Here is a 23,965-nt window from a genome sequence, read left to right as displayed (position 1 = left end):
TGTGTGTGACAGTAATTAAAGAGGAGGACATGAGATTGAGATGGAGTAAGGAAAATGTGGGAGCAGATGAAGAGGGAGGGTGAAGTAGAAATTATGTAAGTATGGCACACCTGTATGAAATTCTCAAAAATGTTTAAATTAGAAATAATTATTCCTCTTTGTAAAAGGTTAACATATGAAAAAAGGAAGACTGGAAGCCTCTCCTCACATGGAACTCATCTAAGGAACTTGGATTGTGCAAAAATGCTCAGGCAAAGTACATGATAGAGATGGGGGTTCAATGGATCTTGTGAAGAGCTGTACACAGTGTAATCAGATGTTTTTTGGACTCTCTCCTCAGCTCATTAGTGCACATTCATTCTTAGGAGTGTTTTTCCTCCTTAATAAGCTATTTCTGTTTCCATTTTTAAGCATGTGTTTTTGGTGCAATCCTTTTTCCTGGGACACAAGAGTGTGGTACTTGCTGCCCTCTGCATACAGATCCATGGCTCAGCACTCCTGAGCTTATTTCCTTGATATTCTAAGCTTTCTCACTGTTTCCTGACCTCTGTGGTGAACTGAAAAGGCTAACATTTTCTCCATCTCCTCACATCATGGCAGCTGCCAGGATACTCTACTTTCTTATACTGTTGTTTTTCTCTCAAAATCTATTAAAATTTATTAAAGCCGGGCGGTAGTGGCGCACGACTTTAATCCCAGCACTTGGGAGGCAGAGGCAGGCGGATCTCTGTGAGTCTGAGGCCAGCCTGGGCTACCAAGTGAGTTCCAGGAAAGGCGCAAAGCTACATAGAGAAACCCTGTCTCGAAAAACCAAAAAAAGAAAAAAAAAATCTATTAAAATTGTCCTCAAGCGTTCTTTTCAGGCTGTTTTAAAATTGTCTTTCTAATGAGACTAATAAGCCAAAAATGGAAATTCAGTTCCCTAGTACAGTGTTAAAAAGACTGTTCTGTCACCTCTGCCTCCTTGAAGCCTCCAGGAGAGGTTTTGGTACTGGCTGCAAGTATCTGTGGAGCATGGTGCTCCCACCACACAGATGTAGGAGGCAGTGTCCTCGAGCTGGGAGGCTGTGATGTGCAGGGTGCTGTGCTTAGCATCTGCATCCAGAGATGCTGAATATCTTCCATTTGACTTTTTGTTCTCTGTGTAAGTCATGACTGCCAGGGACACAAGACCTCTGCCTGTGTCTTGTCGGTACCACCTTAAGTTGCCAGCGGGGCTCACAGTGTAATTGCATTGGAGGACGCAGTTCTCTCCCTCCAGGACAGTCAGGGACTGGGGACTCTGCTCCACTTGGGTCTTCCCAGCAACCCCTATTCAGAAAAGAGTGTAAAATACCAGAAATCAATCATCCATACTTAGTAATTGTAGTTCATATCCTTCGTTACTCTCCACGTGAATCTCAGGTGATCTAGGAATAGGCCTATTTTCCTCCCTCCACTTATCCCAAGGTATTACATCTTTTCCCCAAATTCTATATATATATATATATATATATTCTTTGACTTCCTATGGCTCCTGGCTAAATCCTCCTCTAACTTACACTGGAAATACAGCAATAAAACCACCCAGCAGGCACTCAGTTGCTTCTCCATTGATGCTTCTGCAGAAGTCTGCCCCCAAAGCTGCTGCCTATTTCATAGAAACAGTCACATAAAGGAAGGCTCAGGAAGTACAGCCAGCCAATCAGAGACCTGATACACACCTCAGTTCCTGGAGACAGGACCAGTGCAAACACTGCCATCTTGGGGTGAGAGCTGGATTTGCTCAAAACCTTTGGGTAAATTTTTGCAGTTGTTTTTCACTGCTGGCAAAGTGATTCAGGGTGTAAATTCTTACCTATCCATAGAAACACATGATAGAGTGTCAATTAGATTTTATTTCAGGGCCTCAGTTCAGTTCTGGCTCTACATAGGACATTACACAGGACAGGTAATGTTTACTTTCCTCACTGAAAGCAGATGCCTAATGATTTTTCAAGGTTTGAATTGAAATGATTCATGGCAGAGGCTAGTGGTAATGACTAGCCTGAGCTTAGTCTGAACCTAAAATGGAAATTTCCTTTAGAATGTGACTTTCCCCCTGTTCTATTTGCTACTGTGTCACCAGTTTTTTAAAAAAAGAATTTTGTCAAGAAACAGATACAATAAAATTCTGTTTAAAAATGAAATATTTTTCTTAATTCTTTGACAATTTCACATCTGCATACAGTGTATTTTTGAGTGAATGTTAAATTCTGCTCTCGTGGTAACGGTAGGACTTTTAATCAGCCATTATTAGTTCAACAATCCTTTTCAAGACCTACTGTTGTCAAATCCTGTCATAGATGCTAAGGATCAGCAGTGCTCTCTGCTCCTGAATTAAACACTGAGGGAGGAAAAGTCAAGGATCCCGCACAGGAACTGAAAAGTGCTAAGTAATGAAGGTTTTGAAAATTGCTTTCTTAGTGCTTCTCATTTCTCAGTGAAACTGAAGCCAATGAAAATGTGAAAGTTGTTTAGATAAGTGAAGGTTTACTGTACATCTGAGATCTGATGCATAGAGATGGAGAAAGCAAAGGAATGGAAACATAGCTTGCCTGAGAAATCAAAAGGAAACCAGAATAGTCCACTCATACAGGACAAAACATGTTCCTAATAGAAAATTATGAGAGGTAAAGGCAGTGTGATCACTGGTTTTATGACAGTGTGGCCATCCAACAGTACCCAGATCTAACACTAATCTAAATCTCACTGTGAAACTGGTGGATATCATATGATCATTTGAAGGGTATAAGAGAGAAATGATAGTCGGGCATAGTGACTCTTGCCTATATTTTCAGTATTTAGAACACAGAGGCAGGGTTATCTCTGTGAGTTTGAGTCCAGCCTGGTCTACAAAGAGTTCCAGGACAGTCGAGGCTACATAAAGAGACCCCATCTCAAAGAAAGAGAGGAAAAGAGAGAAGGAGAAGGAAGAAGAGCAAAAGGAGAAGGAGGAGGAGGAAGAAGAAGAAGAGGAGGAAAAATGATGGGGTTCCCAAAAAATAGAAGAAATTCTGTCTGATTTACCAGGAAAGTGACCTGTCTCCTGCACAATGAGTGTCCCTCCCTTCAGCTCTTCATGTTGCTGTTTGCACCTGAGTTCCTGCTCTTCCTCCTTCTCCTTAAGAATCCCACAGGGCTTTGTAAGGGAAGGATTGCAGCTTACTGGCACCTTTCCTGCCAAACCCTGTTAGCTCACATTATGCAGATGTCTCTTTCTCCAGCACATTTGATTATCTAATGATAGATAAGGTTTTAAGTGGCTCAGTGGCAGACTACTTGCCTGGCAAGTTCAAGGCTCTGGGTTGATTCTCAGCACTGCAGGAAAATAACTTAAGATTCGGCCCCAGAGACTGCTCATTCTTTTAATAGTTTGTGAAGTTGCATGGTCTGGCATGAGAACATTTACATTTTTTCACCAACAGAGAGTGTGAGTCCACACAGCACAGGGTGTGCTGAAGCCAGAGGGATTTCAGAGGCAGAAATTCTCAGCAGCCAGACCACCTGTTGCCTCTCAGTTTGTGTTCAGCTCCCCCTGTGGTTTCCACCACTGTGTCACGGAGAACACAGTAGTACACAGCCGAGTCTGACTCTTGGACCGAGGCTTTCTGCAAGTGGAAGGAAGTGGATCTTTTATCATATGTAGCTTCAAAACCTCTGCTGCTTCCCTTCTCACCAGCCGTAATGGCTTTCAGGAGGAGCTGTAGACTTTCTCCAGGATATTGAACATACCAGAAAAGAGCAGGGAATACTATATTTGTGATTGAATACGTGCAATTTATTGTCAGGAACCTGCTTTCTGAGATGGTCACTTGGCCTCCTGTTTGAGTCACAGAGTCTCCATGGGTCCTTCCTAGAGTGCAAGGAGAGGAAAGAGAGAGAGAGTTAGTTCTGTGTCACCCTGAGGATAATGCTCTTAGATAACTTACAGCTAAAGACTTTGCTGTTTACATCACTTTACTTACCGAGAATGAGGAGTATAGCAGTCATGAAGCCTGGAGAAGAGTTCATCTTTAATGTCATCTAGAAAATGATCTGGACGCTTAGCATGAAGAAATGTTAACTCAGAGAAAGAATGAGTCTGCTTAGATAGAAATCATGCAGGAAATGAGCCTGTGTTAGGAAACTGCACCCCCTGGTGGACAGGAACTGAACTGAGGATGGATGTTACCCTGTGCCTCCTCCCTGATCTTAATAGTAAGGCATATGTCAGTATCTAGGTCCTTGTACATGTAAAAACAGATATCATCTTACCCATGTCAGATGGCCAAGATCAATACAATTAATGACAGAACTTGTTGGTGAGGATGTGGGGAAAGGAAAACACTTGTCTGTCTACAAGAAGATCTGAATGTGATTAAATCAGTCAACATTGTGACATAGAGTGGGGGAGGGGGGCTTATGAGCCCCCACCACTAGCTGAGGAGCCATATTAGTGGTTGATAGCTTCTATGGAAGAGAGAGTCAGTCTGCTTCAGTAATATGATACCTGGTAAGTTGATGATGCTTTTGTGGGTGCCCCACCTCCATTTTATGTGGACAGCACAAATCCAACTTAATGAGTAATTAAAAAAAAAAAACCTACATTAAGTTGAAGGAGGTTTGAAGAGAGGACCTGGGGAAAGCTTTTTGGTTTTGTTTGTTTGTTTATTAGTTGGTTGATTGGTTGGTGGTTGATTGGTTGGTTGGTTGGTTGGTTGGTTGATTTATAGAGACAAGGTTTTTCTGAGTAGTCCTGGCTGTCCTGAAGCTTACTGTATAAACCAGGTTGGCCTCGAACTCACAGAGATTCACCTTCCTCTGCCTTCCAAGTGCTGGGATTAAAGGTGTGCACCACCACCACCCCACACCCCTGGCAAGACTGAACTTTTAAAAATGTTTGAGTTTCAAAGACTGTGGAACTTTTAAGGTTTTACTGTCCATTATATTCTTATATTTGCATGAGATCTTGGGGAAAAATAAGAAAGCATACAGTTTAATACTGATGCATTTCTGTGTCAAGATGTCAAGGAATTCACTTTACTGGTTACTTTTTGTCAAGTTTACACAAGGTAGTGTCATCTGGGAAGAGGAAATCTCAGGTGAGGATTTGCCTCCATCAGACTGGCCTGTGGGTGTGGATATGGTACATTTTTTTTTTTTAAATAATGATTGACCTGGAAGGACCCAAGGAACTGTGAGTGGTACAACTCATGAAGAGGTGGCCCTGGGTCGTATAATAAAGCAAGTTGAGCAAACCACAAACAACAAGCAAGTCAGAAGCGCTACTTCATGCCCTCTGTTTAGTCCCCTACCTCCAGGACCCTGTCTTAAGTTCCTGCCCTCATTTATTTCATGATGAAGGGTAAATTGTAAGTTCAAATAAACCCTTTCCTCCCCTGTCTTTGGTCCTGGTGTTCATCAAAGCAATATAAAACAATTTAGAACAATATTGTCACTGCTCTCCCTGTGTGCAGGGACCATAGCACTCATTCTCATCTACTACCCCACCACACCCAGCAAATCAAAGTCTCAAAACTTAATAACTGTGGTGGTGAAGGGGGAATGCAAATTACTCAACTGAAATAGCTCCTGAGAAGCCGAGGTCTGAGAAGAGAGGATAAAAAGGCTAAAATAAAGTAGAATTAATGTTCAGGCAAGAAGAGAATTGGGAAATGCAGAAATGAACAAAATCAAAATATTGATAAAAATTGACAATTTAGCTACAGAAATAAATAAAACCAAAATTAAGAGAATTCCATATCCTATTTTATTAATTACAGAGGAAAACACATTTATATTGAATAATTGCTCTTAATTTTTAACACTGGTCTATTTAGCTCCATAGTTTGAAGCATGATTTTTGATGAGTTAATGCTACACATTTCTCATTCCTCTAGAATTGCATTTAGGAGAAGGTGGAGAAACCTCATCATCTAGGATGTATATTATTGCTTTTTTATCAGAATTTATAAGTACACTGGACCATGGAGGAGTCTACATTCTTCATGCATATGTAATATATTCTGTCGTGGCTGATAAACCCTGAATTGATCCCGCTCCAAAATGTTTATGTTGAAGCTAAAACCCTAAGAACCTCAGAATGTGACTGTATTCACAGACAGGGCCTTTAAAAAATAATCAAGGCAAAGTAAGGTCAGCTCTAATTAAATGATTATGATGTTCATATAGGAAGTATAGATGAATATCCTCCTAGAAAAGCATGTTTGGACCTAGGGATAAAGGGTCATCTACAAGTCCAGAGGGAGGCCTCAGAAGAAACTAATCCTGTGAACTTCCTGATCTTGGACTTATAGTGTGTAGAAATGTGGAGAAATAAATTTCTGTGGTTGAAGTCTGCCAGTCAGTGATAGTTTTCTATGATAGCCATAGAAAACTATACATTTTAATATCATGTTGTATGAGATCAATTACAAAATCAATTGGCATCATAATCAATCATACATAGAGAAATCTTTAACATTTTCACATTCTATTCCTTAAACCCATTTTGATGAATTTGTTTCCTTGTCTTTGTACTGTGTCTGGAAGCCTAATATTATCCTCATAATCTTATTCAGATATTGGGAATGGAAGATGGATGGCTCAGCTGTTAAAAACACTCGCTGTTTTTCCAGAGGACCCAGGTTCAGTTCCCAGCATGCACTTGGCATCTCACAACCATCTGTAACTGTAGTTCTGGGCAATTTGATGCCCTTTGCTGGCCTCCACAGACACCAGGCTGCACACACTGTGGACATATGTGAATGCAAAACACCCATACACATAGAATAAAAACAAAGATAGAGTACATATTACTTGTATTAGTTACTTTCCTATTGCTGTGATAAAATGTTATCACCAAGACAACTTTGAAAAGAAAGTTTATTTGGGGCTTGCAGCTTCAGAGGTTTAGAGCCCATGATGGTGAATCAGAGGTGCAGGCAGCAGGTGGATAAAGAATTAGCTGAGAGTTTAGATATTGCTCCAGAATCAGGTGACAGAAAGAGGGCACACCAAGAATGACACCAGCAGTATTAAAGCTAAGAAGTTCTGCCAGGCATTGGGACACATGCCTTTAATCCCAACACTAGGGAGGTAGAGGCAGGTGGATCTCTTTGAGTTTGAGGCCAGCTTGGTATACATAGCAAGTTCCAGGACAGCCAGGACTACATAGAGAAACCCTCTCTCCAAAAACCAAACAAACAAATGCTGTGAGAGGTTTTGCATGCTGTAAATATGTATTGCTCTGATTGGTTGATAAATAAGATGCTGATTGGCCAGTAGCCAGGCAGGAAGTATAGGTGGATTAGCAGACAAGGAGAATTGTGGGAAGGCTGGAAGGCTGAGAGGAGACGCCAGCCTGCCATCCAGAGAGCAGCATGTAATGGCACACAGGTAAAGCTATGGAACATGTGGCAACATACAGATGAATAGAAATGGGCTGAGTTTCAAAGTAAGAGCTAGTAAGTGGTAGGTCTGAGCTAATGGCCAAGCAGTTTTAATTAATATAAGCTTCTGAGTGATTATTTTATATATTATTATACATGTTATATATTATATTATATTACATTATATTATATCATATCATATCACATTATATTATATTGTATTATTCTATTCTATTATATTATATTATATTATACTTGTGGGGCGTTTACCCACCACCCCCACAGCTTCCCAGAGTTTTCTTGAGTGCGATCAGCAGGAAATATTAGATAGAAGGATTTATAGCAGAGAATCTTGTGGAGATAAACAGATAGAAAATAAAGGATAGCCTCGAGAGGGCCTGGAACCTATTCCAACGGGCCCGGACTGTCTCTGGTCCAGGGTTTTTATAGAGACGCCAAGGGGTGGAGCAAAAGACCTCCTCCCCCAGCACAGCCAAGTGCAGGCCATCTCAGACACCTGCACTCAGGCCCGTGGTCCTGATCATCCTCTATTCGGACCTGCTGGGTAAAGCCACGAGGAACCCCAGAACGGGCTCCCACATATACTATATTATATTATGATGTATATTATAATCACTACAGGGTCCGTGGGTCTGAGCAGTACCAGAGAAAACTTCAGCTACAAACAAACAATAAAATTATAAAGAAAATTATATTTTTTTTTCAGATAAAATAATGACAATATGGTGAAAGCCCTCTGTAAATCAACACTGAAGCAAGTTCTTCCAAAGCTACAGTTTGGTTTTCTTTGCACACTGTCTTTTAAATTATGCCTTGACACACAATAGGCACAAATAATTGCATTTGTTTAACGCAAAACTGGCAGTTTTGTCGTAACAATATTGGATTTTACTATATGTTTCCTAGTTCGACAAATATTTGGCAACACAAAAAATAAATGGCAATTCATAGAAAGATGATGATTAAAAACAAATCACTTTTTTTAATGGAAAATTTTGTACTTAATATTAAAAATATGTGTCTATGTATAAAAAATTTATTTAGAACTATGTAACTATAAAGTCAGGTACAGGGAACATGACTAAAACCCCAGCTTGTGCAAGATTAGACAGGATAAGTGCCTTCCAAATCTGAGTTCAAGCTTTGCCTGCCCAGCAAAACTTGTCTAGGGGAGAAGACAGATAGATAGATAGATAGATAGATAGATAGATAGATAGATAGATAACAGATAGAGAGAGATAGAGAGAAAGACAGAAACTGTGTTTGGGAAAAACCATATTGAAGTAAATTTGAGCAAAAATTGTAAATTATAATTATATTCAAGTTGGTGTTTTTAAAGCAGAAAAGGCAAATATGAAGAGATCCTATAAGTACTCATTCTTAGAGCTTGCAGTGACACACAGTATTTAAGTTAATAAAACGTTTGGGTTCATCATGAGTGAACTAGGAAATGACTGGGTTGAGGGAGGTTGTTTTGTTGATTTGTCTTGATAGTTAAGACTGATTATTTTTAAGGAATTGATCTGCCTGCTTTCTGAAAAAGAAAGTGTCCTCTGTCAAGTAGAAATTCAGGAAACCCAACACAGTACTTGAAGCATCTAGGACCAGACAGATAATTGGGCTCCAATGAGACAGTAGGATCAGAGCTGTGAGAAAGGACAGACTCTTGATCAAATTAAAAAGTTGAGCCACTGGATTTTTTGTTATTTTTGTTGTTGTTGTCTAATGCTACTTTTATACACTATGCTTTTTCATTGTTCTACTGCTTTATATTATGAACAGGTCTTCTGAAGTATTTGTTATATGCTAAATAATTTCAAATATATATTTCAATAATTGGTATATTGTTCATATAGCTGCATGACCATCATCACTGGTCATCACACCCATATTCCTGACATCTGGAATCCCAAATTCTAGATAGATAGAAAAAAAATGATGTATTGTAGACTTGTCTATACTGAACAATGCATGCAAAAATGAGTCCCAAAAATAGTGTGGTGGTGTGTGGCTGGCATCTGAATTAGTCAGGGCTCTCCAGAGAAGCAGAACCTCTATGCCCAGCTTGCCTTTCAACTGATTCCACATCCAGCCAAGTTGACAACCAAGAAAAACCATCACAGCATTGTCACTTATGGTTGAGTTTTAGCGGATATGTTGTTTTATTATGTGTCAGTATGTTGTCATTTTTATTACTGTATAAATCCCCAATGAGCATTTATAATGCCTTTGCATTCATCTAGTGATAGGCATTGGGTTATTCCACTTTGGGGCTATAATTCTGGCTAATTATGGCCAGGAACATTTTGGTGTAGGTTTTTGTGTGGGCAAATTTCAATTCTCTTCAGAATACAAATGGGAGTAGTTACTATTTACTATTTACCAGAGCATTTTACATTCCTATGTACAATGCATGAAGTCTCTATGTCTATGCCAACAATCACTATTTCACATCCATTTTATATTATCTATCTTATTGATTGAAAGTACATTATCCTAAAGACTGATCCTGCTTGCTATCTTTTATTGTGCTTTTTGCCATGCTTAAAATAGTCACATGTAACCCAGGCTGGCTTAAAATTCATAATCATTCTGACTCACCAACCCAAGTGCTGGAACTAGAAATATGTGACACCATGAATGGGTTTACACAGGGTCATGCATTCAATCACTTGTCCACTTTGAGTTTCTCATCATGCTATCATAGAGTTCAGGAAGGTACAAATTGGAAAGGAAAAAATCAAAATATCATTATTTACAGATAATATGATAATATACATAAGTGACCAAAAAGATTCTACCAGGGGATTCCTGCAGTGGATAAAGACCTTCAGTGATGTGGATGAATACAAGTTTAACTTAAAAAAATGCCCTCCTATATACAAATGACAAAATTACTGAGATAGAAATCAGAAAAACAACACATAATACAATAGTGACAAACAATAAAAAATATCTTGTGGTAACCCTAACCACTTTCAAGTAAGTGAAAGACATATGAAAAAAACTTCAAGTTTTTAAAGAAAGGAATTGAAGATATCAGAAAATGGACAGATCACCCATGCTTATGGATCAATATAATTAACATAGTAAAAATGGCTATCCTATTAAAAACACTCAACAGATTCAACTCAATCCCCATCAAAATTTCAATACCATTCTTTACAATACTTTAAAGGAAATACTTAATTTTATATGGAAAAATAAAAACCTCAGGATAGCTAAAAGAATCCTGAACAATGAAGGACTTCAGGAGCGATTACCATTCCTGATTTCAAGCTGTACTACAGGGCTATAGGAATAAAAAAAAATACGTGGAAGGTATTGGCATAAAAACAGACATGTTAATCAATGGAATCAAATAAAAGACCCAGACATAAATACACATGACCTATTTTTTTTTAAATAAAGAAGCCCGAAAATACTCAATAAAGCATCTTCAACAAATGGTGCTGTTCTAACTGGATGATTTCACATAGAAGAATAAAAATAAATGCATACTTTCATCCTGCACAAAACTCAGGTCCAAGTGCACCAAAGACTTCAACATAAAACCGGACAAACTGAACATGATAGAAGAGAAAGTATGAAACAGCCTTGAATGTGTCAACACTGAAGACAGTTTCCTAAGCAGAAAATCGATAGCACAGGCTCTAAAACTGACAATTAATAAATGGAACTTCATGAAACAGAAAATCTTGTGTAAGGCAAAGGACTCTGTCAGTAGGACAAAACAGCAGCTACAGAATGGGAAAATATTTTCACTAACTTCACATTTGATAGAGGGCTCATATCCAAAATATATAAAGAACTCAAGAAACTATACATCAACAAATCAAACATTCCATTTAAAAAATGGGTACACATCTAAACAGAGAATTCTCATTAGAGGAATCTGAAATGGCTGAGAAACACTAAGAAATGTTCAACATCCTTAGGCATCAGGGAAATGCAGATCAAAACTACTTTGAGATTCAAGAATGGCTAAGATAAAAAACACAAATGGCAGCTCATGCTAATGAGGATATGGAGCAAGGGGAACACTCTTCCATTGTTGGTGGAGTGCAAACTTGTGAAGCCACTATGAAAATCAATATGGTGGGTTCTCAGAAAATTGGGAATCAATCTATCTCCAGATCCAGCTATACCACTCTTGGGCATATACCCAAAAGATGCCCCATCCTATCAGAAGAACATTTGCTCAACTATGTTCACAGCAGCTTTATTCATGAGAGCCAGAAAATGGAAACAAACTTGATGTCCTTTAACTGAAGAATGGATAAAGAAAATGTGGTATATTTGTACAAGGGGGTGTTACTCAGCTGTTAGATTAAAAATGATATCATTAAATTTGTAAGCAAATGGATGGAACTAGAAAAAAAAAATCCTGAGAGAGAAGCAACCCAGACCCAGAAAGACAAAGATGATATGAGCTCTCTGGGAGCTCATTTTCAGGTTTCCTAGTGGCTTTACCCAGCACATCTGCATAGAGAAGATGATTGGACCGCAGACTGAGTTCAGTGGTCTGCAATGGTCTGTACTGGTCTGTGCTGGTGGAGGTCTTTTGCTCCACCCCTTGGCATTTCTATAAATACCCTAGGGCAGCGACACTCAGGGCCCGCTAGAATAGGTTCCAGGCCCTCTCGAGGCTATCCTATATTTTCTATCTATTTCTCCACCCACTAAATCCTTCTATCTAATATTTCCTGCTGCTCCTGCTCAAGAGCACTCTGAGAAAATGTGGGTGTGGTGGGTAGCCCCCCAACAGTACTTGTTTATAAGTGAATATTAGCATTAAGTAAAGGATAATCATTCTACACTCTACAGACCCAGAGAGCCCAAGTAACAACGGGTACTCGAGAGGGATGAAATGATTTCCCTAGGAACGGAAAATATAATAGATTTTGTGGGTGGACTGGGGGCAGGTAGGGGTGGGAACAGGAAGGATCAGGTGAAGGAGGAAAGGACAGGGAGAGAGAGAGGGAGAGAGAGAGAGAGAGAGAGAGAGAGAGAGAGAGAGAGAGAGAGACAACTGAGAGAGAGAGAGAGAGACAACTGAGAGAGACAACTGAGAGAGACAACTGAAATAGGTGGACATTTAGAGAACAATATGGATACCTAGTGCAGGGAAACTTCCTGTAACCTAGAAGGGTGACCCTAGCAAGGACTCCTAGTAATGGAGGATATGGAGCCAGAACTGGTCTCCTTGTAACCAGGCTGATCAATCAGTGGTGGAATTAAGACACCAACCCAGCCACAAGACCTTCTACCCACATCCAGTCTAACCTGCAAGATGCTCTAGGGCAATGGTGGCTCAGTTTGTGGGAGTGGCCAACCAATGACTTGTCTAACTTGAGGCCCACACCACAGGGAAGAGCCCCTGACCATCACTGCCTAGATGACCAGGATCCAGACGCTGGATAGCTCAGAAACCTAGGGTAGAACCGAATATAACTGACCCTCACCCCCACCCATGCATGCACACACATGCACGCCAAAATAAATGCAATGAAATGATTCCTAGTAATATTCTGCTATACTCATAGGAACACTGCTTATCCCAGTTGTCATTAGAGAGGTTTCCTCCTGCTGCTGATGGGAGTAGATACTGAGACTCACAGCCAAATATTAGGTGGAGCTCGGGGAACCGTGCAGAAGAGGGGGAGGAAGGATTAGACGAGTCAGAGTGGTCTAGGATACCATGAGAATACAGCCCACAGAATCAACTACACAGGACTCATAGGGGCTCAGAGACTGAACCGGCATCCATGGAACCTACATGGTCTGTGCTAGGTCTTCTGCATACATGCTGTGATTGTTTAGTTTGGGGTTTTTGTTGGAATCCTAATGATGAGAATTGAGTGTCTCTATTTGCCTACTCATGAGCCCCCTTTCCTTCCACTTGGTTGCCTCATTCAGCCTTGATGTGAGAATTTATGCCAAGTGTTATTGTATCTTGTGCTGTGTTCATTTGATAATCACTGCGAGGCCTGCTGTCTTCTAAAGGAAAACTGAGGAGCAGTGGATCTGAGGGAGAGGGGAGGTGGGGGGATGCTGTGGTGGGCAAGTATTTTGTGAGAGAATATATTTTTTAAATAATAAAAAATAAAAAAGTGACATGATTACACATTCTGTTTGGCACTGCCTCAGCAGGTACATGATTAGCAAACATTTCCTTCAACTTCGGGATTCTCTGTTCACTTTATCAATGGTGCACTTTAAAGCATAAACATGTTAGTGCTAAGACTATAGCTCAGTAGAGCCCCTGCCTTGCATTCAAGATGCCTGTGTTTAGTTCCTAGCACTGACAAAAGTAAAGAATAATTGTTGCATTTTGAGTCTGGGATCCCTTTTGGTCTTTTGTAATACACTACAGAAAGGAGGAATCCTTCCTTCCATTAACAGGTAAATACCCATCCATTTGACCCTGGTTTTCGTTGAGGACTATGAATCTCTTTGGAATAGTTGTCCACTCTATCTAATTCATAGCCTATATTAAGTTTCAAGTCCACCACAATCCAAGTTTCTTTCTCCTAACAATGTCACCCAATTTCCCTGGTGCTTAACTCAGTCTTCTTCATTTGACCTGTTAACACAATTGAGAACACTCATCTCTTCATCTTAACTCACTTTTTCCCCAGGACCAAAGCACCCAAGATTCAGCATCTTTTTTCTCCATGCAGATCACAACCACAGACCTGTTGCACTGAAAAAAAAAAAAAACACTAGAAACAGAAGGAAAATGCTACAGAATATGATATATTTTGGGGCAAAAGAATGAAGGAAGCCAAATAAAAATGTCATGAACGTATTTCCTCTGAGATTTCTACTTCTAAATTCAGTCAAATGTAAGAATCTTTAGGAATAACAAGTAAACCATTAGACCTAGAGAGGAAGGATAAATAAACCATCTCTTACTGTACTTTACCAGGAAGATATGGAGCATGTGCACCCTGTTAAGGCATGATAATTCCATTAATGACATGGGTTGCATTCCGGGGATAAGAATTATATGGGATGATGAACACATAGGCAAATTTCAGTAAGAGATTTGTATTTAAGAAATCACAAATTCAGACAGACTAGTATGGTGGGTCATGCCTATAACTACAGCCCTCTGGGGGTTCAGGCAGGAAGAAAAGGAATTCAAAGCCAACCTCAGCTTCATAAGGAAGGAGTTCAAGGCCAGCCTGAGCTACTGGAAATCCCATCTCACAAAACAAAAACAAAAAGGAAATCATCGTGGTGTGTGACTGCTTTCACTCTTTCTGACCAAGCCTAAGTTAAGGCATGCTCACTTCCTGTTCTCCTAATGTGTTCTTAGTGTTAATTTGCATGGTTTACACTGCAGCAGTGTCTGCGTGTATGGTGAGCGTCAACAATAGCAGACCTTCCCCTGGTCCCTAAATGAGTGATCTCAGACACACTCAGCATCAGACCCTGCTTCTCAGAGTTTGTGTTCAGCTCCCCCTGCAGTGTGTGACACTGTGTGACTCAGAGCACAGTAGTACACAGCCGAGTCTGACTCTTGGACCGAGGCTTTCTGCAAGTGGAAGGAGGTGGATCCTTTATCGTTTGTTGCTTCAAACCCTCTGCTGCTTCCCTTCTCGTTGGTCTTGGAGACTCTGAAGAGGAGCTGTGGACCTTCTCTGGGATACTGGACATACCAGAACAGGGCTGGGTACTGTTTGGTTTCATAGGAACAGTTCACAGTCAGAGACGTCCCTTCAGAGAGTGTGACTCGACCTTCCGTCTGTGTCACCGAGTCTCCATTGCTTTCTCCTAAAAAGAGAAATTAATAACAACAATTATTGTGGGCCAGCTTGGTGGTGATCTGTATTCTGCCTTGTAGGAAAAATTGTCCTTAGAATTTACATCAATATCATAGAACAAGACAGAAGCTCCACATGTCATTCCACTTACCAAACATTAAGAAGAGTACAATCACTAGTCCAAGGAAAGAGTTCATTTTCTGAGCCACTGGAGTGTGTGAATCTTAATTTCTTAAGTTAGGAAAGGTTCAGGTTATAGGGAAAGGATGAATGTGAGCTAAGAATTAAACAGGAAATGCCTGTGTGCTAGTTAGATGCACCATCCCCCCACCCCCTGTTTTAGGCAATTTGCTAAGCTCAGAAGATTGTTGACCTACATTCTCAAAAGTCAGTGATGGAGTGCTACTTTGGGCTCTTTTATTTTGTCTCACACCTTACAGCCTTGGGTGGTGCTTCTGTAATTTGAAGAATAGTTGTGATAGGCTTATTTGCACCTTGTACATTGTCTTACCTGGGAATGCCATTTCATGCCATTTCTAAGTTTCTTATGTAGCCAGTTTTGGCCATGTGGTAATCCACTGGAAAAATCACACAAGTAAGGAATGCCAACACATGTTTAATCACTGATAGATGACTTTGGAGAAAAGAGACAAACTTTTTCCATGTAATTACCCTACACTTGGACAGATGTCATAAACCTAAAAGATAGCTAACAGATACTTCTTAAATTAATAAATGAATGCTGTTTGTATAAAGGAATATTACTATTTGAAATAGCCATTTGTTTCACATTTGAAACATTGATCAAAAGAAACTCAATAAAAATTTTCAAAGAAAAATGAAAATTTTATTTTATATGTACATTATTGAAAAATTTTAAATATTATAGGTATTATTAAGTGATAGAGCACATAGTCTACTATGCATGAGATTTTGGGGGTCAGTCTTCAATACCTCAAAAATAATAAGAAGAAACCTTGTGGTTATTTGAATGAGAATGGTTCCTATAGGCTCATATGTTTGAATACTTGTTTCCCAGATGATAAAACCAGGAAGAGTTGGTAGGTATGGTTTTGATTGAGGTTGCAAAAGACTCAAGGCATTCCCAGTGTCACTTTCTCTGCCTTATGGTTGTGTCTCAAGATGTATGCTTTCGGCAACTATTTCAGTACCATATACTCCCTGCCATCCTCCCCACCATTATGGGCATGGACTCTAGACCTCTGAAACTGTAAGCCCCAAATAAACTCTTTCTTCTGTAATTTACCTGGGCCTTGGTGTCTCTTCAGCAATATAAAATTAACTAAAACAGACCCATATAACTCACATTACTAGAGAATACAGAAATTGAGGAACTTGAATACCTATGTAATTGAGTATAATCCCCCTGCCCCTGCCATAGGATAGGCCTAGGTGCACTGAGCAGATTCTACATTATATGTAGCATCAAATTCATTGTTGTTTTGATACTATATATTTCACAGATTTTTCAACTATGCTTTCTCTATATCTTTATCTGTCACTATTATTTGCATAAACAATAGAGTTCCATAAAGTTAGAATCACACAATATCATATCCTCCCATAAATTATAGCCACCCAGAACTATATTCGCCCAGAGTGAGTATTTTTTTAAGGAGACTAAAGATTGAAGTAAGTCTCACTCTGGGAATAGGCACAAATGGCATGTCTGTGGATGAGCAGTATGCTCTTAACAATGGAGCCACTCTCCAGGCCCACAGCTGTTGAAGTGTGTATTCACTATGGAATGACAGTGATTGATAAATGCTGTAAGTCTGTGAAGAGGATCCAAGTTCAGTTCCCAACACCAATGCCAAGTGGCTCACAACCTGCTTTAATGGCAAAGCCAGAAAAATCTAATGTCCCTAGTCCCTGAAGGTACCCACAGTCATTAATACACTCTCTCTCTCTCTCTCTCTCTCTCTCTCTCTCTCTCTCTCTCTCTCTCTCTCACACACACACACACACACACGCACACGCACACGCACACGCACACGCACACGCACACGCACATGCACTCATACTCACTCAAACGCACACACACGATTAAAACTAGGATTTTTTTTTAAAGTTGTGGATTCCATCATAAAGTTCTGTTTCCATACATGACTTCTGTCACTAAAAGTCTCCTTTTCCTTTGAGAACAGCCCCCTTACTGCTTGGAGCAAGATCTACAACCTCTTCATGTACTATCATAATCAGAATGCTTCTTAACTGAACATCACTGCATGAAGAAGGCAAATAAAGACTCTGCATACATCACAGAAAGCGAAGGCTTTCTTTTGGTTCATAGTGGCTCCTGATTTTCTGAATTTCTTCACTGTCAATTAGAAAACTCCATGTGTTTCTGTACAAAGCAAATTTGCACAATATTTGGGAGGCAGAGAGGAGGCACCAGCCATTCATTATCTTCCCAAGATCATCATTGAACAGGGATGGTGAAAGACATTGGATACTTTGTGGTTTCACCTAGATCTTGTTTTTCTCTATTCCCATCTAAAAACAAACAACTCCACAGTATGTAAATGACTATCATAGCAATACTCCACAGAAGCTAAAGATACCATGTAACCGACACAAAAACAGAAATCAGCATCATGAAATTCATCACAACTCACAGTAACTGTGATGCTGCAACCTTTAAGGACTTGTCATTACCACATTTGTCTCCAATAAAGGATCCTTGCTTTCATCTAGCCATAAATAATTTAATCCTAAGACTCTTTATATGTATTTGCCTCCTAGAACCACCTCTGGGTTAAAACTTTTCACTGACTTATTCTAGTATCCAATCTTGAAAGGGGCATTTGAGTGCAAACAGTTTATTAGGAAATACAGGTGGAAATGAAGTGGGGTGCTAGGGGACCATAAAGGGGCAAGGACAGAGTGGCTCTTTTACACTGTTGACAGGAATGAAAATTAATAGGAGCATCTTTAGGAGCAATGTGACAACCACAAGTAGTTTTTATTGTGTTTATTCATTTATATGTATGTGTGTGTGCACATAACAAGGCATTTAGGGATCAGAAGTCAGTTTGTGGTAGTCACTTCCCTCCATCCACCATGTAGATTCCAGAGATTAAAGTTGGGTTTTCAGTGTTGGTGACAAACACCTTTACCTACTCAGCCATCTTGATGGGTCTCATGAGGAAAGTTTTAAAAGTGCAAATTCTATAGCAGAGCAAACCTCTCAGTGTGTAACTCTATGCTCTGCAATATAAACAGGGAAATAGCAAGAATTATATCCCTAGTAGGGTCTTTGTAATGAAAGCATGGATTGCTTTCTTGAACAGAAGGCTAAAAAATCTTTTGTCCTTCATGAAAAAAATGTTAACTTTCTTTCTTTTAGAAACCCGGTAAAGATAAAGGTCAATGGCAACACTCCAAACATTGCTATGGTATTATGATTCTGATTCATAAGGTGTATCTGGACCGTAAAGGAATTGTGGACACTCAAAAATCTTATCTCAGTGATCACTGTAACTGTGACAATAAGTATTGGTTCCTGTTTGGGGCATACTCCTTCTAAGTCCGGGTGGCCTGTTGGCCTTGGTCCTTCTTGGCTGAACACTTGACTTGGAAGGAGATGTGACAAAGGCTGACACAGAAAGACTGAGCTGTGCAGAGGGCTCATGTGTGGTGGCGACCTATTGACCTTCGTGAACCAGACTTCTGACTGAGACTTCCATTACTTCTGCTGGTGCTTCTCCGCTCAAATGCCTGTCAAAAGTGACATGTTGCATATTCCTGAACTGAGATGGTGCACAGCAGTTACACACATTGAAATAGATTATCACGAATATTCCATGTCTCCAAATTATTTTAGTAAAAACATCGAACTCCACAATCATGCATACAATGTTTTATCTTTGACATATATTTTAAAAACACAGAGCTACCCTATATTGACATACACATAAATATTAGAAATGGAAATTTGGGAAACAAAACTCATAAGCTTTGTTTTCAAGGAATGAAAAGGAATAACAATTAGGTGAAAGGCAAGAACAATGACAATTTTATTGGGAAATGTTTAAATTTTCATTGAAATTTTACATTTGTGTGTAACTGTATTAATTTAGAGAAATATACTTAAAGCATGTCATAATTTGTTCAAATAGCAAATACAACTGTCTAAAGCTTTGGGTTTTTTCACTTTCTCACTGATGCATTTATGTAACATTTGTTACACTTACAGAAGAAGAAATAATACTGCATTGCTCACACATGATCGTGGGCCTCAGTTGTACAAATAGCATTCCTGTGAGGTTCCAACTGTTCTTGTTCCACCCGGTATCAGTGATCTCCAGAAAGGAAATGCATTGCTGAGCTGACAGCCTAGTTCCCAAGATAGTCGGACTCAGATGAGCAGACAATGTGGGAATGAGAGACTGCAGACTTGTCTGTAGCCCCTTGCAACTACACAAGATTCCTTAACCCAGTACACCCTATAAACTCTAAATATTCCCCTCCTTCTTTGCAGACCCCCATTTCCCTTGAGAGATTGCCTGTCCTACAATGTCTGAAATAGTTTCATCTGTTGAGGTCAGACTCTGGTCCCTTTCCTTCCTTCTGTCTCTTTACTCTGTGCTCCGAAAGCTAAGGAAGATCCGTGGGCTGGAGTAAGGATGGCATCCTAGTTCCCTTTCTTGTTGCCATGACAAGACAGCCTGACAGTGATCACTTAGAAGGAACCTAACAATTCCAGGTTACAGTCCACCATAGCATGGGAGTCACAGCAGCAGAATCTAGAGTCAACTTGTCATATCGCATCTGCAATCAGGAACAAAGGGCATAGAATGCTTCCTTCCATGCCCCACTCTACTCACTCCCTCCACTTGACTCAGTGTGCAGGGCCAAACTCTGGAAAAGGTACTGGCCATGTTCAGACTGTGATTTCCCACAGTGATTATTGTAATCTGCCATAGACCTGCTCACAAGCCAACCTAACCCAGATGAGTCCTTATTGAGATTTTCTTCATGGTGATTCTGCACTGAGTCTAGTTGCCTAAGCTAAGCATCACAAATGGAGAGTGTATCTGAGGCTCTTGAGGCATTAAGTGCAAGCTGTACACTTCCTAACACTGCCCTTCAGTCTGAAGTGGAAAGAAGTCAACACTTCTCCCTCTAGTGCACACTACACAGGTGTCCACTGCGGTCATTGTTTATGTGGAACTGAGCTGTATCTTCAAGTCTCCTGGAGATAATCAGTCATTAGAAAACTTCAGGATGTCTACAAAACAACATTTAAGGAAGCAACCATGTCTCAGGCATCATTTTAAGTTTTTTACCCTGTCACCTTTCAGGAGATGAGTGACTAGATGTCTATATACCTCTGATAGGGCACCAATGACAGACCGAAGTAATGATTCCGGAGAAGTCCGACTTAGAGAACTGATAAGTTTATTTAGGTTACTTACAGGGGCATGGATGATCTAAAGTCCACCAGCTACAGTCCTCCCCAGCATCTCACAGGTTTGTGTTCAGCTCCCCCTGCAGCCTCAGACACTGTGCACTCACAACACAGAAGTACACAGCCGAATCGCTCAGGTGCACAGAGATCTTCTTCAAGTGGAAGGAAGATTTACTCTTCTGAAACTCAGCCTTAAAGCCATTCACTCCATGAACCACAGGATCTCCTGAAAAGTACCTAAGGAGAAACTGGAGGCCTTGGCCATGGTGCTGCATGTACCAGAAGAGGTAAGGAGCTCCACTGTAGGAATAGTTGCATCTGAGCTCCACCGAATCTCCTTCAAAGACAGTGACATGGGCATCAGGCTGGGTAACTGACTGTGCTTGGACATCCCCTGTAAAATCAATGATAAATCAGTAAATGTGATACAGACTTCATGGAGAAAATATTCTTACTAAAATTCAAGTGAGAAAAACAGTGAATCGTGTGCATCTACAAACAATGATATTTTACTCACCCAGGAAAAAATGTATCCCCAGGAATGAGATGAGGACTAGAAGCATGGCTGAGCCCTGGAAACACTTCTGGTGCCTTTCTGGAAAAGCTTGGCACATGCAGGAAAGCAGCTGCAGTTCCCACTTCTTGAGGACAAAGGGCACAAAGTTGTCCAGACACCTTCCTTGTTCAGATAAAATTCTAAAACAAACAAACAAACAAACAAAACGCTGCAGAAGTGGTCCTGGTCCTGGGAACTTCCGGGCCTCTGACTGTCTTCACTCATCAGTTGTTCTAAGAACTCTACAAGATGCAGGGAGGGACTGAGTTGAAAGTGGGGATCAACTGCAGAAATGGAGGCGGCTAGTCTGTGCAACGTCGCCCTCTGGCGGCCAGTGCAGGATAAAGACTGAAGCTAATTCATTGTGTTCTTTCTGTCTACAGCACACCTCGTGTTTCTAAGCTAATCTGTGCTATGTTGAGTCCTAACCTAATGAAAAATAGACCGTGAAAAATGGAAGGGCAATTTTATTTTGAAAAAAAAGATCATATGATAAAACTATTAAATTTGGAGACCATTACCACTTGAGTATAAAACTCAAAATGTGTGTTTTGTTGACTCCTGGAAGCCAGAGAAAACTCTGCCTTCCCTGGCATTTCCTCATTAGCATTTTTGTAGAGATCCAGAACAAAGGAAATCAATTGGAAGTTCAGCCTTATCCTTCTGGCCACATGATCTTGGGTCTGAGATATCCTTTCTCTCTCTCTCTCTCTCTCTCTCTCTCTCTCTCTCTCTCTCTCTCCAATTTCTTCCTCTCCTCTCTACCTCCACCCCACCCTTTGTTTAACTCAGAACAAAGAAATCATTAGCAGTGTGTTTGCCTACAGATTCCTTCTTACAGAAAACATCCACACATGCTCTTACAATTCAGATGCAGTGCCCTCTCACTGTGTCCTAGGAAAACCATTACCTATGCAGACACATTCAAATCAGACAAACTTGGTTGTATTTTATAAGCCTGTGGTAGCAGTGAGCATCCAATCAAGGGAAGTTCTGGTAGGATATAAAGATAGTGACTTTGGTGAAAAGAAAGGAAAAAAAAAAGGATACATAAAATTGTAGTCTAAAATGTGACACCTTGCCTTAAAAAAATTAAACAAGCTTATCTATTTTAAGAAGAATTATGAAGATTCAGTGACTTCAGATAAGCAGAAATGATAATGCAATATGGAGAAAAGACAGCAAAACCCCAATATCATTCGATCTGGATAGTCCTGGGATGATACAGCATCAAAGAAACAATAGACTGGAGCATCTGCAGATGAAAGTAGGCTGACTAATGAAGGTACTTAAAACACACACAAACACACACACACACACACACACACACACACACACACACACACACATACCTTGAAAGGTTTAAGATTTAAGAAAAGAATATTTACATGAAACATGGGCTCCTTAGTGAGAGCAGAAATGAAGCACAGTCCAGAGAAACAGAAACCATGGGAATAGCTAGGCCTAGACACATTAGTATCCAGCAGTTTGAAGTGGGTAGATTTTGAGTAGTCTAATGACAGCAGTGTTGATTGTGGCCAATAGCATGCCATTCTTCTGAAAGTTTCTTACTTGGGAAATTGCTATATTGCTGTGTTGCACTGGAACATTGGGAGGTACTGTAAATAGAATACACACCAGAATAAAGAGAATAAATAGAATTTAAAATCACTCTACTATGTAATCGCCCTTAAATGACACATTTTATCCATCAACAGTTGTCTCCACTCCTCATAATATTTCTACAAGGCAGTGAGGGACAGAGCAGTAGACACAATTTCACTTAGCAGGAAGAAATGTCCCCCACCTGCATATCAATTCCAGGCTTTGTTTCCAAAGCACAGGACTAACTCTCCAGCTCTGTGTGTGCATTGTTCAAGTCCAAACAAACCAGGAAAGCAACAGCTGAAAGAAGAGCCGGTCTCCCTGAATCTTTCCTGGCATGATTGCTACACCAGGAATTTTACTTCAGTTTGGGGATGGACACTTCTATGATGCTGGGCTTTGTCATAATTTAACACATGAACTCTGCAGGGCAGCAATGGAGCCAGTACAAACATCACACATACGTGAGACAGACACAAGATGGCAGTGCTCCAATGAAGCACTTCCTCCCGCTCCATGGGGAGCATGCTAGAGACTGATCCTCAATCAGGAAAAACAGATTTAGACATTTTCACAGTGTAGTGACCCTTGACTGAACACATACTGGATGGTACTGTAAGTCCTATCAAGAACCTGTGGCTGGAAGCTCATAGACCCTACAGATAAACCCATTATTTTGCTAAATGAACACAGTATCAAATTGCATTTTAAACATGAATCTCATAAATAAGCAGGAAAGAATATTAAGTGAGGTCACACAATCTCAGAAGCTTAAAAATAATAGCTCTCCCTCATATGTTTATCTTAGCCTGGTATGTATGTGTACACATGTGAACAAATGTGCAGACTTCATAAAGGTTCTTTACGCAATGAAGGGCCACTGATGAAGAAACTCAAGATTGGACAAAGCACAGAGAAAAACTGTCTGTGGAAGGCTCAGCCATATATGCATGTCTATAACCCACATACACACCACACACACACACACACACACACACACACACACACACACACACACACACGAGGCTGGGGGCCCATCTTGAGGAAGGGCTAGAAAGACTGTAAAAACAGTGACTTTTGGACTAGACATGAGCAATGCACTCGTGAACTCACAGCAACTGTGTTTGCCTACACAAGACCTGCACAATATCAAGCTGTCATTCCAGCATGGATGGGAGAGCCCATG

General features: G+C 40.2%; 3 gene segments (V, D, J or C); all 3 read right to left on the bottom strand.

Annotated features, from left to right (window-relative positions):
- Positions 1–922: 922 nt before the first annotated feature.
- Positions 923–1,593, bottom strand: LOC119088467. The segment is given in 2 exon segments: positions 923–1,311; positions 1,542–1,593. Coding segments are annotated over 2 exon segments (441 nt in total).
- A 13,266-nt stretch (positions 1,594–14,859) lies between these two features.
- On the bottom strand, positions 14,860–15,708 carry LOC114688628. The segment is given in 2 exon segments: positions 14,860–15,194; positions 15,696–15,708. Coding segments are annotated over 2 exon segments (348 nt in total).
- Positions 15,709–20,657: 4,949 nt separating this feature from the next.
- LOC114688627 lies at positions 20,658–21,422 on the bottom strand. The segment is given in 2 exon segments: positions 20,658–21,012; positions 21,136–21,422. Coding segments are annotated over 2 exon segments (435 nt in total).
- Positions 21,423–23,965: the final 2,543 nt, after the last annotated feature.

Source organism: Peromyscus leucopus, chromosome 9 (assembly GCF_004664715.2).
Source record: "Peromyscus leucopus breed LL Stock chromosome 9, UCI_PerLeu_2.1, whole genome shotgun sequence".
Taxonomy (NCBI): domain Eukaryota; kingdom Metazoa; phylum Chordata; class Mammalia; order Rodentia; family Cricetidae; genus Peromyscus; species Peromyscus leucopus.
The sequence above is the reverse complement of the archived record's forward strand: the minus strand, read 5'-3'. Positions and strand labels throughout refer to the sequence as shown.